This window comes from Osmerus mordax, chromosome 7 (assembly GCF_038355195.1).
Source record: "Osmerus mordax isolate fOsmMor3 chromosome 7, fOsmMor3.pri, whole genome shotgun sequence".
Lineage (NCBI taxonomy): Eukaryota > Metazoa > Chordata > Actinopteri > Osmeriformes > Osmeridae > Osmerus > Osmerus mordax.
The window spans coordinates 10,838,386-10,858,148 of NC_090056.1; the positions used below are offsets into that span (position 1 = coordinate 10,838,386).

The 19,763-nt window shown below is 47.9% G+C and overlaps 1 protein-coding gene across 1 annotated transcript; it reads right to left on the bottom strand.

Annotated features, from left to right (window-relative positions):
• Positions 1-266: 266 nt before the first annotated feature.
• On the bottom strand, positions 267-19,513 carry LOC136945875 (fibulin-2-like). Its single transcript, XM_067239971.1, has 16 exons — positions 18,175-19,513; positions 12,648-12,765; positions 11,961-12,090; positions 10,814-11,015; positions 10,060-10,275; positions 9,012-9,119; positions 8,334-8,435; positions 7,312-7,443; positions 5,187-5,324; positions 3,444-3,587; positions 3,187-3,315; positions 2,061-2,186; positions 1,767-1,883; positions 1,556-1,684; positions 1,263-1,386; positions 267-1,151 (listed from the first exon to the last, which is right to left on the bottom strand). Exons 1-16 carry the CDS (start codon positions 19,511-19,513, stop codon positions 794-796), a joined length of 3,612 nt encoding a protein of 1,203 aa, XP_067096072.1. The 3' UTR covers positions 267-793.
• Positions 19,514-19,763: the final 250 nt, after the last annotated feature.

A 19,763-nucleotide genomic window follows, 5' to 3' on the forward strand; every position in this document is an offset into this window, starting at 1 on the left:
TGCAGTAAAGACCTCATTTTGTCCATGTGTGGTATGAAACGGTAAGTAAATAGCAATGTATGTTTAATGTGTGGCATGTTCTGACACATCAGCTGCCATAGCAGACTTACATCTGACTGATTGGTTGTAGATTTGAATAAGAGCGGAGGTAACTCCCTGCCCTTCCGTCACATCCAGCCTCTTTCACTATTATAGGGACACTTTAGATACTTGTATATTGCTTTGAATACACGTCTAGACACATATATGTGTTAAGTATGGTTTTATCTTTTATTAAAAATAATTTGCAGCTTATGAAACCAGCAGAAAAAATATGATACATCCATTTGTAATGTGTCTAAATAAAGAGATAAAAAATACATGTCATATAATGTGGTATTAAATTAGCATAGTGGTACAACATTCTTCAAGAGACAACAGGGACCAGCAGCTGAAGGGAGATTGAATAGTGGTATGTAGCTGGCAGCTTGTATACCAGACCAGCCACACACAGAACGCTAGGCTGAAGAAGATGTCATCTTGCATAGTTCCTATAGATGACTGCATGTTCCAGTTAAACAGAACTGATCGGTAATAATATGTTTATTCTAGTGGGTGGAGACAGCACTTCCACAACATTATAAAGTGGACAAAAATTACCCAAACATGAATCATGTCAGAATCTCAGATAAAAGAGAGTTGCAGCTGGAATAGCATAAAACGACATAGATAACAACAGGTTCCATCTTGGTTTCATCAGTCAAAGTGTTGTCCTAAGGCTCTGAGTTAGGTCCATGTGGCCCAGTCCTGAGCGTTAAAGGGAGTTAGCAGTGATGAAGACGTAGATGCGGGCCAGGAAGGTGGTGAAGGTGCCTTGTCTCCACAGCTTCATCTCCACATCGACCAGGAAGTCCTGAGGCTCACGCACCTGCTGGTGCAGGTACACCGCTCCGGTGTAGGCGTTCAGCTTCCGCGTGCTAAAGTAGTTCTCCTCGTTGCCCTGGGTGATGCTGATGATGACGTTGTCTCCCGAGTAGGCGGGGGAGGGGCCTATGCGGAAGATCTGGGCGGGGATGAGGATGTTGGACTGGAAGCTCAGGTGGTAGTAGGTGATCCTCAGAGGGGAGTTCTGACAGTCCAGGTGGTTGGGACAGTTCATCCTCTCACAGCGCCTGGGGAGACACAAGCAGCTGATCAATACAGTCAACCAGCAGCACGCTGACACAAACCAGAGCCATGACATCACGCGGCCTGGGGCTGGGTGGCGGGGCGAGGTGGCGTACGTGTCGGAGACCCGGCGGTAGTTCTGAGGACAGTCGAAGGACAGGCAGCGGAAGCCTCCCTGGATGTTGTAGCAGGTCTCTGCCAGGGAGCAGTTATGGTTGCCCATCGTGCACTCATCTACATCTGGAAGCAGAACCACACAGGTAAACAGGGCTACTCAGGCGCTCTGGACTGTGGAACAGATCAGGATATCTAACCAGCCATGTTCCCGTACACAGAAACTCTATATTGATCAGATGTATGGATGTCAGATCTGAGCCGCTGGTCCCCTCTGTGTGTCCTGAGTCCTCACCTCTGCAGGAGTGTCCGTTAGGGGACATGGTGTAGCCGTACTCAGGACAGGCACACTGGTAGCTGCCTGGCACGTTGACACACTTGTACGTGCACAGGTGGCCCATGCTCTGGGAACACTCATCGATGTCTGGGGGGCGGAAGAAGATGAGTCAGGGTACATCTATCCACGAGGTGGTGTGTGGTGTGTGTGTGTGGTGTGTGTGTCTGACCTTCACAAGAGTGCCCATCCTCCCTCAGGTGATAGCCCTGTCGGCAGTAGCACTGGTAGGACCCATAGATGTTGGCGCACTCCTGGCTACATGGGTTGGTGAGGCATTCATTTACATCTGCAGGATACAGAAGAATTAGGACTTCTATCATTTGATCTCTGGCCAACTGTATCACTCCACTCAGATAACTCAACTCAGCAAAGGTAGAGGTGTGATGGTGGAAATAACAACAAATGCCTATGCACACATAGTACATACACAAATTGTACACGCACTTATTGTATACATACACACCTTCACAGTTCTTGCCATCAGTGGATAAGCGGAAGCCAACTGTGCAGGAACACTGATAGGAGCCTGGTGTGTTCTCACAGGTCTGGGCACAGAGGCGGCCAGGGTAGCGCCAACACTCATTCACATCTGACAGGAGAGGAGGAGGTGTTACACACACTGTCAAAGTGAATGTGCCTGTGTGCGTGTGTTTGTGTGTGTGTGTTTGCGTATGTGGTTGTGTGTTTGGCAGTGTGCGAATATGGGTGTGCGTGTGGTTGTGTGTAGTTATGTATGTGTGCGCGTGCGGGATTGTATGTGGTTATGTATGCATGTGTCTGTGTGGCTGTGTGTGAATATGGGTGTGAAGTGTGGGAAGCAGCTGCCTGCTGATAGTCTAAACACTCCAGTGGAGTCCATTATTATTAGAGTCACAACAGAGTGAATCAGCACACTGTCCTCTGCAGTGTCTGCAGCCCGGTGGAACAGCAGGAGATAAGACTGCAGCACAGCTGGGAAAGCAGCGCAGTCGTTTGCACACTCCAGAATACCAACTAGGAGAGAGAGGGAGAGGGAGAGGGAGAGGGAGAGGGAGAGGGAGAGGGAGAGGGAGAGGGAGAGGGAGAGGGAGAGGGAGAGGGAGGGGGAGAGGGAGAGGAAGAGGGAGGGGGAGAGGGAGGGGGAGAGGGAGAGGAAGAGGGAGGGGGAGAGGGAGAGGGAGAGGGAGAGGGAGAGGGAGAGGGAGAGGGAGAGGGAGAAGAAGAGGAAGAGGAAGAGGGAGAGGGAGAAGAAGAGGGAGAGGGAGAAGAAGAGGAAGAGGGAGAGGGAGAGGGAGAGGGAGAGGGAGAAGAAGAGGAAGAGGGAGAGGGAGAGGGAGAAGAAGAGGAAGAGGAAGAGGAAGAGGGAGAGGGAGAAGAAGAGGAAGAGGAAGAGGGAGAGGGAGAAGAAGAGGGAGAGGGAGAATAAGAGGGAGAGGGAGAAGAAGAGGAAGAGGAAGAGGGAGAGGGAGAAGAAGAGGGAGAGGGAGAGGGAGAGGGAGAGGGAGAGGGAGAGGGAAAAAAGAGAAAGTATCCCCCCCCCCCCCAAAAAAAAAAAAAAAAAGAAGACAAAAATGTCATGCATATGGGAGGTTTGTTTCTTTAGCACATACCCACGCACGTCTTCCTGAACATGTCGTACTGGTAGCCAGCCTGGCAGTCACAGCGGTAGGAGCCGGGCAGATTGTGGCACAGCTGCCCCTCTCCACACTGGTGCAGGGAGCTCTGACACTCATCCACATCTGACCGGAGAGGCAGACAGATAGGGGAGTGGGTTGGCTGGACTCTCCATGTCGGCTTCACGACAGTGGAGGCACTGAGGAAGGGTCAGTGTGTGGAGATGTTCATACTGTAGAGGCGCTCCTCTCACCAATGCATCTGGATCCGTCTGGGCTGGCGTGGTAACCACGGCTACACATGATGATCTTGCGCTGACAGCTGTAGGATCCCACTGTGTTGAGACAGTTGAACCCTGGGCTACAGGGCCGGCCAAGGCTCACACACTCATCGATGTCTGGAAGGAGGAAGAGGTGATGGAGAAAACCCAGAGGGAGAAGAAATGGAGAGAGAGGGATGAGACCAGAGAGAGAGGGGGGGAACACAAGGAGAAGAAAGAGAGAGAGGGATGAGACCAGAGAGAGAGGGGGGAACACAGGGAGAAGAAAGAGAGAGAGGGATGAGACCAGAGAGAGAGAGAGGGGGAACACAGGGAGAAGAAAGAGAGAGAGAGAGAGATGAGACCAGAGAGAGAGAGAGGGGGAACACAGGGAGAAGAAAGGGAGAGAGAGGGATGAGACCAGAGAGAGAGAGAGGGGGAACACAGGGAGAAGAAAGGGAGAGAGAGGGATGAGACCAGAGAGAGAGAGAGGGGGAACACAGGGAGAAGAAAGGGAGAGAGGGGATGAGACCAGGGAGAGAGAGAGGGGGAACACAGGGAGAAGAAAGGGAGAGAGGGGATGAGACCAGGGAGAGAGAGAGGGGGAACACAGGGAGAAGAAAGGGAGAGAGGGGGGATGAGACCAGGGAGAGAGAGAGGGGGAACACAGGGAGAAGAAAGGGAGAGAGGGGGGATGAGACCAGAGAGAGAGAGAGGGGGAACACAGGGAGAAGAAAGAGAGAGAGAGAGATGAGACCAGAGAGAGAGAGAGGGGGAACACAGGGAGAAGAAAGGGAGAGAGAGGGATGAGACCAGAGAGAGAGAGAGGGGGAACACAGGGAGAAGAAAGGGAGAGAGAGGGATGAGACCAGAGAGAGAGAGAGGGGGAACACAGGGAGAAGAAAGAGAGAGAGAGAGATGAGACCAGAGAGAGAGAGAGGGGGAACACAGGGAGAAGAAAGAGAGAGAGAGAGATGAGACCAGAGAGAGAGAGAGGGGGAACACAGGGAGAAGAAAGAGAGAGAGAGAGATGAGACCAGAGAGAGAGAGATGCCGGGAGGGAGGGAACCGCAGGGAGAAGTGGAGATGTACAGAAGAACGAGGAGAAGGAGGGAATAGGGCGCAGGCCCTTAGTCACGCTCTTAAAATCAAAGGACCACAGACATCACACACTCTCTTCCCCCTGAATAATTCAGTTATGTGATGTGTGTGTTGGTGTGAGTGTGAGTGTGTGTGAGAGAGAGATATTCTCCATTTTCTCGTTTTCCAACCATGCCATTCACACTTTTTAACAGTGGTTTGGGTCTGCCTCGACATGCCCCAGTTCCTGCCCCTGGGGGCTAATTCCACAGCATCAGTACGCACTGTACTGGAGCAGAACCGAGGGAGGGCAAGGGAGGAAGGGGGGGACTCAGGCTTTCATCTGCCCCACTGCAGCCCACACTGCTCAGGCCCAGGCCCAGAGCTGGAGCCCTCTGATCCCCCGCCTGGGTGGTATTTAACCCCTCTGCCCCCGGACCCCCGCTGGGTCCTCTGAGCTGAGCTGGGCTCTGGCTCACCTGTGGCACTGGTTTAGATTCAACACAGGTGGCATCAATCCTCATAAAACATGGAACGGAGGTTAGTTCGTTTGATGTGTGTTTCACTGTAGGATTTTACAGTGATCCCACGAATCATCATACCAGTAATGCTGCTTGTCCCACAGTGTACCTGGCGTGTGTGTTGTGGGAGACTCACCCATGCAAATCCCGTTCGTGCCCTGGGAGAAGCCTGCGGGGCAGCGGGGTCTGGGGTTGCACCGGAACGAGCCCTCCGTGTTTACACACTCAAAGCTAGGGCCACAGGTCTGGGTCCTCTCAGCACACTCGTCAATATCTGTGGAGAGAGAGGGAGAGTGAGAGAGAGAGAGAGAGAGAGAGAGAGAGAGAGAGAGAGAGAGAGAGAGAGAGAGAGAGAGAGAGACACGCATCCATGGAATTGCAGTATTGTAAGAGAGGGCTTTAGATGAACAGTGTATATGCAGTTCATGTTATAGCCACTGGGTGGCACTGTGGCTTAAGGTAAAAATGAAGTCTTAGTTCTTTGATTTACCTCGGAAATGATTGTACTGCTAGTATAATGGAATCCATTCCAGGTCTAGTAAACAATCAACTCAAAATGTTGTCCACTTCAGAGGATATGTAAGGAATGTTCCCACTACTAATTATAATCATTAACGTTGTCCGGCCTAAAGCTTATTATTTCTAAATGATGAATGTCTCCAACTAGTCAGGTTGACATATGTGCATTAGTCTTCCCCTATCTGTGTTGTGTGAGTGTGTGTGTGCATTTGACAGAACAGAGCACAGCATTTCCACAGAGCACACCTCCACCTGTCCACTGGGGGATTCCCCTCCTGTCAATCACCCTGACACATCTAGAGCTGCATGAGCCCTCATCACTGCAGGGACTCACATCTGTCAGAATACAGACTTAGAGAGACCGCCTCTGCTCACGAGTGTGTGTGTGTGTGTGATGAAAGTGTGTATCAACCTGTGTAGTGTAACGTTGTCTTATATTCACACAGACTGCCTCTATATCAGTGTGTGTCTGAGTTTCCAACCCCTCGTTAAGGGCTGGTCCCAACCAGCAGACACTGATTGAGCTCTCTGGTCCTGACGAAGGCCTGGCACAGCTGGCGGGCTGAGAGGCCTGACAGACGGAGGGAGTGGTCAGGGAGGGGATGAACGTGCCTGATCGTCAGGGCCTTCACTCCTAGTTATAGCAATAGCAAGGTCATTTGCTCATGACAAATCAAAGAAGAAGCTTGCTCAAAGTGCCCAGTGAAGGGCAGCAAGTTCATTCCCGATACAGAGGATATAATTATTCTCAAGGAAATTGGGTTGGAAATCCACTCTGAGAGCAACAGACAGAATTTCTTCCTGGGGTTGAGTGACGTGAGGTGTGGAGGGGGAATTCATTCCCTTTGCTGGGAGTTGGATTCATTTGCGAGGGAAAGCTGGGGAGTTCTGGTCCCTGAGTAAATAAATGATGAAGGACTTGGTGACACAACATGACTACATCTTAAATCTCTGGTACTCCTGAGCTGAACGTGTGAAATGGTATCTGTTGTGGCTATTGTCGATACATGCTAATTTGCTAATTTGTTAATGTGTGTATCTACAGTGGTTTAAGTGGAGACCTGCAGTTGTTATACCTCCACCTCCATCCCTATAAAGAGTGATATCTCTGCAGGAGTAAACAAGCTGTTAACGACCGCCTCATCTCCGAGGTCTCCCAGCACACAGAGGCAGCGTGAGTCTCGCACGCCCTACCACAGACCAGGCCATGGAGATCATAAGAAGCGCTGTGAGCCGAGCTACACTTACATCAACACAAGACTGGGGGGTCAGTTGGCTGAGCGGTTAGGGAGTCGGGCTATTAATCAGAAGGTTGTTGGTTTGATTCCCGGCTGTGCCAAATGACGTTGTGTCCTTGGGCAAGGCACTTCACCCTACTTGCCTCGGGGGGAATGTCCCTGTACTTACTGTAAGTCGCTCTGGATAAGGGCGTCTGCTAAATGACTAAATGTAAATGTAAATGTAGGACTGGTGCTCTTCCTGAGGCCCATGTCAGCAAACCAATACTACAGCATAAGGCAACTGTCAACTCCTAACAAGCACTGTTTGTGAAGGGACGCAGCACAGTAAAAGCCCACATTGGCAGGGTCGCATGGGGGGCAACTGTCATTGTAGGTTTGAACAATACTCTTTCCTCAGACTGTTAAGGTCGAAAACGTAAACGTTGTGTTGCTAGTGGCTCCAGGTGGGAGTGTGGCAGCATAAGTGCTTAGCCTCCTGGGTGGGCAGCTATGCAGACGTACCTTCACACATGTCGTTGTTGATCTGGAAACCCAGCGGACAGGTGATCTGCCTCTGACACACAAAACTCCCAGCCGTGTTCATACACCTCTCATTCAGCTGGCAGGCACGCAGGGACAGACACTCATTTATGTCTGAATGGTGAGAGAGAGAGAGAGAGAGAGAGAGAGAGAGAGAGAGAGAGAGAGAGAGAGAGAGAGAGAGAGAGAGAGAGAGAGAGAGAGATAGAGAGAGAGAGTGAGGAAGAAAGAGCAACCAGGGAAGAACGGATGAGGCAAAAAGATGAATTGGTTGGCCCAGTAGTACAGTGAGTGCAATTGTGACTCCACAAGAGTGGTTTGCATCCCAGTGTAATTCTCAATATCACTCAGAGACAGTCCCCAGGCAGATTAAACATCAGACTGTACCCTCACAGGGAGAGGGGATTGGGGGCACCACCACTGCGTCCAAGTCCCACACAAACAGAGATTTGTCACACTGCAGCACTCACAATGTCACAGTTCAGCACCACCCCCGACAGGGAAGCAACACAAGAGGATGTGACTTATCCTAGTTGTGAAGAGAAACCAGAGCAATTTGAGAGTGCGGTGTGGAGGACTGTAGGTCAAGCTCTCAACGAGACAGCTTTATGATCCAACATACTGGAGAGGGTCTCAACCAGGGTACTGCGATGTGGTGGAGACAGTGTGAGATCTCACATATAACAACAAATCTTACAGGGTCTGTGTCTCTGTCTCCTGTTCTGTGCTGTGGTGGGCAAGGGGGAATAGAGCTGTTGTTCACAGCAGACCTTGGGGCACTGGAGGAAAATAGGCTAGGCCGGGAAAGAATGGAGTCAGAGACAGTCCACACCAGACTGGGGCTGTTTGAAATTGGTGAGGGATGAAAGGATAGTGTTGATGAGTGGTACTGTGTGTGTGTGTGTGTGTGTGTGTGTGTGTGTGTGTGTGTGTGTGTGTGTGTGTGTGTGTGTGTGTGTGTGTGTGTGTGTATGGTGTGTTCTCATGCCCTCTTTCTTTCATACCTTGACATGACTGACCATCAGCCGTCAGAGAAAATCCGGGGAAACAGGAGCATTGAGGCCTTCCGGCCACTGGGGTGCACTGTTGCATACAGGGGCCATTTCCTTTATGGAGGGGCACAACACAATACATAACATCACACAACACAACAGTAGTCAGGGTGACACATGTCACAAGGGAGACGTCACCAGGACTGTGTATGAGAGATAAACACTTCCTGATTTACTATATCCTTTTTGCTTATTTCCTATTTCCCTTTGAACTCTGACCTGGTCCTTTTGTATTTCCTGCTTGGCCCTCGTTAGGACAGGTCCCCACCCTGGTGTTAGGAAGCAAAACACGTCCACCCCAAAGTCACCCCCACACGACAATGTCACCTACAGTATCTCTAACAGGGTGCTGCACTACCTCTGAACACGGAGTTACTCTCTAATCTCTGGTCTAATCAGTATGCTTGTGTGTGACATTTGAAACACAATTGCAAGTATAGAGGAAAGGCAAGTTAAGAGAGACAGGCCACCAGGGCTGAGATTAGCTGTTTGGTGTTTCTCATTTGAATCTAATTGGGCACTTCCACGTAGTGATTCCAGCTGGTGATTAAAAGGGTGAAGATGGAGAGGGAGGGAGATGAGGAGGTCTGCCAGGCCACATCTCTGGCTCTACAGCCAGCTCTGCCCCACCTTCACAGGGGTTCAGCTGGACAGGTGGCTGGGTGGTGGAGGGTGGGGATGTGGACCCCACTGCTGGTTTGTCATCCTCTCTCAGTCTGTTCTCTTCATCTACCATGTCTGTAGGTACAGTGCACATGTATACATGTATCAAAGGTAAAGGAACATTTGACAAAAAAGACTAATTGCACAGTAATCAACAATGGCCCCTTCCTCCTGTTATCTAGTCTTAGTGGTGGTTTAGGAAAATCTTGTGAAATGCCTTCTCCTCATTTTATATGAAACTAGATATACAGTCAGATGAAAGCTTCCACTTGGGGGTAAAGGTGGAACAGGAAAAACGATTGCCTGCAGACAACCCCATGTTTTTATTAGTGAGACTCAGCCCTCACTGTAATTTACTGAAAAGAGACCTCACATTAGACGCCTGTTGAGACAGGCTTCTGTGGGTGAAAGCCTCAGTTGATAAAGGCCTGGTTTTCTTCAGAGAGACAATCTAACACAACTTTAAAGTCTCACATGTCCTCAAGTATTTCCTCACATCTCTCAGTTACAAATGATGTACCGATAAGTGTGAAGAGCGCTTGTTATGGAGATGTCTGAGTCATACCACGTGTACAACTGCAATTCTAAAGGGAGTATCTGTTCTGACACTCCACTAGAGAGTCGATGCAGCTCCAGGAAGGAATAACCATTATCAGCTTCAACCAGCTTAACCAGACAGGAAGGAGCTGCGCTGTCCAACAGCACAATCATATGCTATGAACGTTAGGATAAATATAGACATGTTTCTACCTGCCACAAAAACACTCCATCCAGGTATTTATGGAGAAGTCCATTCAAATAAGTTGAACAGTTTTAGTTTGATGGGTACAGCATATATTAAAACAGTTCCCTTGTCCATCTTGTCTTTCTATATTCATCTGTGATGTTCAATTTGGAAGTTATAGGTTAAATGCAAACTCAGCCGAATGACTGTACTGTTTCTGTAGTAAACAGTACAGTGTCACCAGTGTCACCAGTGTACAGTATGTTCACCGTCTACAGTCTGACTGTCTACCTTGCACACATCTGCTGCCGTCCATCTGCAGCACGTAGCCAGGGAAGCAGGTACACCTGTAGGAGCCTGCTGTGTTCACACAGCCCTGGTGGCACAGAGTGCCCTGGTACACCTGGCACTCATCCACATCCTCCACCTCTGGAGGGCCCTCCGCTGTGTTCTCCTGCCCCTCCTCTCCGATGGAGAAGGCCTCCTTAGGGAACGGGCTGTCGGACACTTGACAGGGGGTGAGAGAGAAAGAGAGAGGATGGGTGGTCTGTGACATGCTTACAATAGCAAAACACCTCTCTATTAATCATGTCGACTTCCTCGTAGGTAATTAGATCATGTCGATTAAGTTGATGGCGCATCTTTACTGTCAAGGAATGTCTTCTGAGCACAATGATACGAACTGGAATCTAAGCCATTCAGCAGGCACAGTGAATACAGTACTGGAAAGGCAAGGAAAGACTTAAAACAGTGTAATAATTGTTTTGGTCTGTGGGCATGCAGTCCTGCTTTGCTCTGCTCCTGGGCTGCCACTGTGGTTTCCTCTTGTTTAGCTGCCCAGACCTCCAGACTACTGAGACTGTGTTACTCCACAACACAGATGGTTGTAAAATAAAGAGGCTCTTTGAGAGTCTTCCTGCTCTGATAAATGGTGTGTGTAACATCACTCTCTGGATGTGCCATGGTGTGTAAAGTATTCTGGTGGGCAGCATATTGGCAGTGCAGTATGTGTGTGTGTGTGTGTGTGTGTGCAGTGCTCCTCTACCTCTCACTGGCAGGGCAGTGGGGTCCAGGGTGGGCATCTCTCTGACCAGGGGCAAGCCGTCCTGCTCCTGCCGGGCCCCGTCCTCGCCCTCACAGCAGGTGAGGAAGACGTGGCTGCAGGGGTAGCCCAGGTACTGGTGGGCCTCACACCGGTGGCCCTCGCTGCGGAAACGTAACCCCAGAGAGCAGCAGCTGCAGCACTCCTGTAGAGGGCATGGGTCAACAACAGTACAGCATGTCAGACAGACGGCTGAGAGAAAATGTTTGGGGAGCGTTCTTGGTTGTATTCCTAATGCTGTGTCATGGTGCTCATTATCAAGAAATCCAAACCTTGAGCATCTCTTACTGTACATACAGTTCTTTCTCTCTCGCCCTGTCTCTCTCTCTCCTTCCACTCCCTGTCTAAAGTTCTCTTCAGGATACTGTTGAAACAGGGCAACAGCAAAACATAAAACTGAAATAGTGACCCCAGAGATGGTGGGTGGTGGTGCTTCAGTATTATATGACCTAAGTTATGTGCCGCCTATAGTGAGGTGGTGAAAGCCAATATTTAATGTCCAACTCCAGCCTTGAGTCACTAATGACCCCATACTGCTCTGGGGCCTCTGAGTGGGCCTGTACTTCCAGAAACACACAGGTCAGACAGGAGATGAATGATTTGTAATCTGGACTAATATGCTACAAATCCACATTACATCAACTTGATTTCACCCTACACTGACAGCTGTGAGCTATGCAGCTGAAGCTTCAGTTATGCTCAAATATCACCACTATGTTTCCAAAATACCGGGGAGTCCAAACTCTGAATGTAGCTCGTTTGATAAAAACAACTTGAGACATTTTCAAGTTCTGTGGTCTCCTTTAAGGGATCTTTGACTGTCTGTCTAGAGTAGAGGAATCTTTGGGCCTGTTTGACCATGAAAAGTTTACTAAATTGAATTATGGAAATTAAATCACAAGACCCTTCAGTAGTGTGTTCACTGAGAGTGGCTGGGAGGGTGGTTCCTGTAACTGCATTTAAATAAATGAATACACGTGTGGCAACCTCTTGGTTTGACCTAAGGTATTTCTCTAGGTTTGCCAATCACTTCTCATCACGTCCTGTCTGGCCTTGGCTGGACTGTACTGTACTGTGGGCAGCTACTAACCTTGTAAGAGTCTGCTCCACACTGGTCACTGGCGCCCTCGTCACACACGACTCCTTCTCTGGCTGCATTCAGCCCCGCAAAACACCGGCTTTCCTTCAGAGAGCCCAGACAGCACTGTCTCTGGGCAGTCCTGGCAGAGAGAAACACAGAAGAACGTCCTGTTAACCTATTTCTACAGTAGGTGTGACCTGGGAAAGCTAGCTGTAAATTAGTACAACTGCAGAATCTGTGCTAAGCATTCAGTTGGCAAAGCCTGTAAAATAAACTGTTTTTTAATTGGTTCTGTTACTGATGTCAAATATTTACAGTTTGAAACCATGATGACAATTATACTTGAAACATACAATACTATCTTGAAACAATATTGATAACAACATGGACTTATGTTTGTAAAACATTAAGGCCCAGTTTCCCAGACAGGGATTAAGCCGAGTCCTAGACTAAAAACTCAATTAGATCTCCATTGAATTTTCACTTACTTTAGGATGAGGAAACTGGGCTTGAATCTAACATTAACAAGACAAGCTTGATTCAAACCACAAATAAATGCCAACTAAAATCTCCCTGGAATCGCCAGCTACTTTTTTCTGCAATAAGCGCCCCCAAACCAATCGTTGCCTCACCAAAATAAGGGAAATTAGGCCTCTATCTAGTGAGACCTGCAGTCAGTCTCCCCTAGGGTCTTACCGACAGATGGAGTGTTTGTCTGCTCTGGGAAGCTCTGTGATGTTGCAGTGGCCGTTGGCTGAGGCCCACTTCTCTCCAGTCTCACAGCAGATCTCCACCAGCTCCTTGGCAGACACCGCTAGAAGACACACACACACACACACACCATACATAAAACGTAGTGCAGCAGTGTTTCTAAAGTAAAGAGCCCAGGTCTTTGTCCCCAATTTGACTTACATTTGCCTCTTAGAAATCTAATATTTTCTCTAAATCTGCCTTTGGTGAATACACATCCAACAGTATGAGGAAAAAGGATTTAATTATTTAAAACCTTCCCTTTCTGTTTCACTGGCACAAAGTTCCATGAAACCCAAGATACCATACAATACGCATCCAATGTAATGCTTCCAATAGTTTTTAGTTTGAAGTCTAATTAGTGTCAGTGCAAGCAAAGAAGTGACACAGTATCACTTTATTCCAAAGCCATCCAGGGAAAACATAGAAGGAAAACCATGTGATCTAGAACATGTGATTTAAAGTCAAGTATGTTGGGGTTGGTAAGTTCATCGCGTGACTATAACAATTGGCATTCCAACATTGATTTGTGTTGCACTGCATACTGTACTTGGAACATAACACCTGAAAATGCACTGAAAGCATGGGAACACAAAGGTGATGTGGGATGTGCACAGGTTGTGAGGACAGATTATGGTATGTATACATATAATTTGTTAGAGTCCTCTCACTACTGACATATATGGTCATTCTACAGGTATGTTCTCGTACAGAACCCCAAAATGGGTTACAAGTTAAGCGCTGTTTATGTGTGTGGCCTTTTCATCTGCTGGGTATAAGTTTCATTTGACTTTTGCCTGATTTGGACCGAGATTTGAGCTGAGTACAGCATGCCTGCTTAAGAAAATGCTGTGAAGATCAAGCAAGCCAATCAAAAACATATTTGCATAACATGTAAACCAGATAAGTAAGAAAACTTGCCTACCAAACATATTTAACATTTTTAAAGATAGCTTCTGTATGAAGTCACAATGGCACTCATGACATAAGTTGTATTTTGACCCACTTGTGACACAAGTTGTATACTGATTGTCTGCTCTGTCCAGTGTATTGCAGGGGCATCCTGTACCTTTTCATGCCAACAGCAAGCCAATCATGAAGTGCAGAGAAAACTGCAGTACTGATTGCATAATTTATAGCTTCAGAAATTAGAACATTTGAAACCTTAGAAGAGGTTACAACTCTTTGATGAATAAATATGTGTTCCAGACCCACAATCTCAAACGCTGGTATTATAACAGAGAACATCATTATTCATCCCATTCGCATCCTGTTCCTTTTCACTAGGTGGTATAAGCTCACCCATCATGAGAAGAGCCCCATGTGTCCTTCCAGATGGCAGGACGTATACACACAGCTAGGATCCCCGCTCACAACGCTCCCACAAAGGAGCCACAAAGATCCAAACACAAACAGACTCCTTTGAACTACATTCATTTTCACTATAATACCTCCATTACTGTGCATTGGGGCGAACAATCAGTGAGTCTGCATAGTCCACATCTCTTAGACAGACCTTCTAATTTCACCAGTAGGATAAACATGTTCCTTTCAGGTGTGCAGCGTAATGACAACCCTGGGTGCTTATTTCTCATGTTTGGAGTGAGAGGGATGAAGATGGGCTCGGGCGGTTGAGGTCCAACTCTCTTTGCTTGGCCTGTCATTACGTCTGTCTGTCAGAATGCCAGCATCAGACACACCACCACAGAGCCCATCCAGGACCTGTGACATCATCCTGTGTCTCCAGATGCACAACAACATAAGAACAGCTCCTGACACGTCCAGGTCGGACCGTAAATCGCCTGTCCCGCCGCACATAGTTCACCTTCCTAATGAAAGCTTGTGGATCATTCCCTTGGTGGAAAGGGTGATTTACAGTATGGTGGGGAGGAGGAAATACAGAAACAACAGATGTACATGTAACAAATCTTGGCTCGCTAACCTGACAAGTGCCAATATTGGAACGGTTTTGATTATATTGCCTGCAGTAAGCGTGTGTCGCTCTCTCACTGTCTTTTACACCTTTGACATTTGCCTGCAAAAACACAGTATCATGTGCTGGTTGCCATGCTAGGACTGTCCAGCCGCAGCTGGCCATGACATAATAGGGAGGGATCTTCTCCTATCACAATGACATCACTTCCCTCACAGCTGAATCATGTTTGAAGAGACACTGTATTGACAACTTTGATCCTAATCTCCATGACACGGACCTGGAGTGCATGGAACTGTGTGAGGCAGCTCAGTGAACTGTGGACTGAGGTTGGTTGTGCTTGGTGGTTCAGAGCCACGGGGACCGTCTCTCCATTTCATGGTTTCCCTCACCAGCCTTCAGTCTCAGTAGATATAGCTGTGGTGGGATGACTAGTTTGATGTTCAAACAAACTGTACACACACACACATACACACACAGTCCCCCCACATTTTTCAACAAATGTTCAACGTTGCCTGAGGGTCTGCTAGACTTGTTTCATGCTACAAATGTTCTTCAATTAGGAGTCAATTAGTTAAAGGCATTCTACTATAAAGCCTACCCTCCACCGTTTTGTTATTTACTTGAAAGGGAGGATCCATTATTTGTTCGTTTAGGGATAATTCCTCCTAAACTCAATTACGTTACCAAACATTGGAAGATCTCAAACAACTTGCATTAGCAAATGCATCAACATAGAGTTAGAAGGAACACTAATGCTCAGCCCGGGTGTGTCTGGATCCTGGGGAATGTGGTTTAACCATCATTTCAGTGACAGCGAGTCAGATGAATATGAGGCAGAGCTGTCCTGCTGTTATTTATCACCAATCCACTACTACTTATAGGCCATGTTTACGACCTGGTTTTCTACATATGGCAGTGCTGGTTTTAACCAGGAATGGCTTGGTGGAATGGTTGGTGGCCTCTAATAAGGACATGTTGCAATAAGGAGATGTGCCTGTAAAGTAAAGTCCATGAAAATCCCCCTAGATGAACCCAAAGGAGCCACCTCCAAGCTCATCCTTACAGTAACGGCAAAGATGAAGCCTAATGTGGCAAGCTCTGGAATTCACCCTCCTTCTCATGCTCAAGAAAATTATACTTCTGCACAGCCCACTCCCATGTGCTACATGTTGGGACAGTGGTAGTGATAAAAAAGTGATGTTCCTAACCCTCCAACACACATACTGAGAAACTACAGGAACAGGAAAAGCTCATGATTTTTTTTAAGCGTATGTCTTTAGTTTTCCTTTGTCTGTTTAATAGTCTAAGGCAATGCACTGCATGCCGTCTTCAGTTTTGCCTGGTGGTAGGCTGGCTCTTTGATGAGCAGAGTGTGGAGCTGTTCCCCAGCTCCAATGATTACTGGGGGGACTGGGAACACTAAAGGCTCCTGGGGAAAAGAGTAATCACAGCGGCTCACGAGGGACTAGAAAGTAACGTCTGGCAATCACGCCACAACAGTGGTCTCATTCATCACATGAGTATTATGGTGCTCTCAGGTACTCCCCCCTGGAACATAACACCACAGCTAGTCAGGCCAGTCTGGGAGAGCCTCACCCCTAACTCCACCTCCGCACACAGAGCCTGCTGCACGGGGTGGCTGGTGGAGGATGGGGTGCAGACGGAGGAAAGTTATTGACTGAAAAGAGGAAAAAGAAAAAAAAGTTGTTGGGCAGAGTTCCAAGAAAGAGCAGACCCATTTATGTGCAGTGAAAAATGGTTGTGTGTTTTTTTAGGGCATGCTTTCTGCTTTCCTCTCCAAATGATTTAGGCATCTTCCTCTAATGGTGTTGATAACAGCCATTACTCATGGAACTTATCGTCTTGGACAGTTCCTGCGCTGACCTTCCTGGAAGTCTTCCCTTGGACCCTCAGGTCCTTAACCATGAACTCTAACAATGTCACATAGCCCAAGAGACTTGGGAGAAGCTAGATAAGTCACTTCCACACACACACACTTCCACACACACTTCCACAAACAGAGAGTGTAGGGCAGTGTGGGTCCACGCTCAGTCAACCTAGCATGAGTGGTAATCTACTACTGCTAAATACTTGGACTTCATCCTAATAGTCTGATATGCAACACGAAAAACATGAGGGCCTCTGTCAAGACAAATCTGTCTGTTTCAGGGAATTCAAAACCAGCAGAGGATATTGACTCATGGGCTTTCACAAGACATTTCTGCTAAACTTGACCTCAGACTTGCGTCTGTAGGTACATTGTGCGAACGAGGAAAATGTTGCTCATGACAGCCAGAGTCCAGAACTGATTCAAGACTTAAAAGTCTACCCATGTTACATGGATTGTAGGTGACATTCAATTCTCATGTTAACTCACAGTGAAACATCCCATTCAGCAATACATACTATACATTCCTATGGAGGCCAGGTGCTGAAAGGAGGGAAAGATCCTAACAGGTCTCAACAACCAGCGTGTAGTAAAGCAGGTTGACTAGCCATGGGCTGGGAACATCACAGATTGCTGTTTGTTGCACCACAGCCACTTTGACTAAGAAGTGGTCAAAGTCCCCGATTTGTGACTCAATCCAAACTTTAAGTAAGTGTCTTAGAAGTGGCTGTCAGGATGCAAGCATGAGGTTAATACCTTTCCCTAACTCAGTTTTAAGTCTGAAAGTCTCATTATATTTCAATTGAGCATTGCAGATTTGATCTTTGTAATCTGATTTGGGTCATTTTCCAAGGGGGGACCTAGATTTCATAAGAGGATTATCAAACACATGAACTCAATGAAGGAAAATGAAACTGTGTCATAAAGGAATCATACAGTATCGTCTCATGATGGAGAACCTGATAACCCTTCACCCAGAGAAGAGATGTTCTACTTTTCTACATACTGCAAATTTCATTTTATCAATCTATCATCGGTTTTTCATCTGAGGATCTGCTGGGCATGTATCTGTGCCCTGAGGGGGCTGTTATCGTCCTGAGCACACTGTTGATCAGACATGAGAGACAGGCTAAGGTACAGGGGCAGGCCAGCCATCCCATCATTACAGCAAGGCGATGAGGGAGGAGGCACACAGATGAACATGATATGGAGGAGATATGAAAATAAAGCATTTATTCATTGTTCATGAACCGTTCGTAGCATTTTATTAAGGTAGCATTCTTCCATAAATCAAATTAAAGTGTCATAAATACAATTGATTGGTTTTTCTCTTATCTCTAGAGAGCAGGAAAGGGTGATCTGTCAAGGGATCCCACACTTTCCATGACCTATGGTTTTCCTGGACCAGAGCCAGCTAGCATGTAGACTGATTAAGAATTCCACACAGCAGAACACAGGACATGAGCAGGGCAGGAGCTGGAGGGTATCACATAATGTGATGTCATATGATGGAGTAAGATTCTACCACCTTTGGTATAGGCTCCTGAGCAAACTCTGTGGTAAAAATGTACAGAATCAATGTTTTACAGACTACTATGAGCTAATCCCTTTATCACACTGTGCAGTGATAATGTAATGTGCTGCCTCACCCTCGCTGTCTCCCTCCCGTTCTGGGGGCTGGTAGTTCGAGAGGGTCTGGGCCTGCCTCCCGGGCTGCTGCTCTCCCTCCTCCTGCAGCTTCACTGGAGCTCTGCTGGTGGGCTTGAACTGCACCGTGGGTATGGAGGCTGGCTGCTCCTGCTTCTCCTGGGGCCGGCTGGATTCCACGGAGACCTTCTCATGCCTCCTGTGGCCCTGGGATGCGTGGCCTCCATCCTGGCTGCGAGGACCCTCTATGTGTTTGGGATGGGTTGTGTGTCCCGCCTCCGTGTCGGAGCCAACGGCATGCTTTACTTCCTTCAGCGTGTGCTTTGTCTCTCGGTCTCTGCTGTCCATGATACCAAGTTCCGGTTGATGCCTGTAGATCTCTGGGGCCCCTTCCTGTCCCCTTGTTGGTGTTGCCGTTCTCGAGGGGGTCTGGTTCATGTTCTGGAGGCTCTCAGTCCTGGGATCCATCCTGTCCTGATCATGTGTCCCCAGTCTCTCTCTCAGCTCTTGCCTCAGGTCCTTATCAGAGATGTTTGGAGAGCTGGATTGAGGATAGGGGTCTGGCACGCTGGTCGATTCCAGTGGTTGGACAAGGGGTGGTGGGTTAGTGGATGTAGCTATAACCGGTGAGTAGTCATAATCCACCTTTTTACCAAGACTGGGTGGGTCCTCCTTGTACAGAGGTAAGGTGTTGCCAGGTAACTTGTGCAGTCTTGAGAGTGGGTCTAGAGGGTTGGCCTGTCTGTTGACATAGGGGCTGCTGCTATCTTTCAGAGGACTGCGGTTCTCAGTGGTGGTGGCTAACTCAGGCTTTGTCACACTCCTGGGGTCACAGTCAGGGATAGGAGAACACATCAGTCTCCCACCGTCATTGGGACAGTGACACACCTGACATGGGTGCATCTGGAACGAGTGGCCTGCTTCATACTTCCTGTTTCCATGGACACAGCCGGTGCGCTCACACTGCTGACAGCCATCCGCGGGTTGCGAGACGCTAATGCAGTTGGGCGGGATATCAGGACATGGGATGAAGCGACAGCTGATCCTCCCGCCACCCTGGGGACAAGAGCATTCCGTGCTTCCAAAATCCACAAAGTAAGATTCTCCTTCTGGAACTTTCCCCTTGCGGAAGCCTGCATGGACACAGTCATAGTACTGGTAACCTTCACATGCACATCCTGTTTTCACACAGGTGGCACAGCAGGAACCCTGCTGCAGGACCTCTTCGATGCAGCCCTGCAAAACAGGACAATCTACACCTGTACAGTCCCTCTGGCATAAACAGGCGTCCGGAGAAAGTATCAGCAGACATAGAAGCAACACAAGATGTTGAATGTTCATTTTCAAAGCCTATAGAGGTGATTTTAGGAGACCAATGTTTCTGTTCTTCTAATTTCTTTCTAGTTTCTTCTAAAGTCCACAGGTATAGAAATTATATTGCATAGGTGCACCTATGGAAGGAAAGGAATTGATAGACATTGTTATTAGTAAATGGAGTTGTAGTTCAGCCATCTGTAATTCATTGTGGTCACATTTTGTGCCTTGGTCATTTTTGCATGCTTTAAGATCAATCTATTGTGAAACCATAAGT

Bases quoted from the DNA above. Each gene is read 5' to 3' on its own strand.
- LOC136945875 (XM_067239971.1), bottom strand. From the start codon at position 19,513: ATGAACATTCAACATCTTGTGTTGCTTCTATGTCTGCTGATACTTTCT. The intron at 12,091-12,647 runs GTAAGACCCTAG...TCTCTCTGCCAG, and splicing joins GACAAACACTCCATCTGTCG to GACTGCCCAGAGACAGTGCT. The intron at 3,316-3,443 runs GTGAGAGGAGCG...CTCTCCGGTCAG, and splicing joins AGACGGATCCAGATGCATTG to ATGTGGATGAGTGTCAGAGC.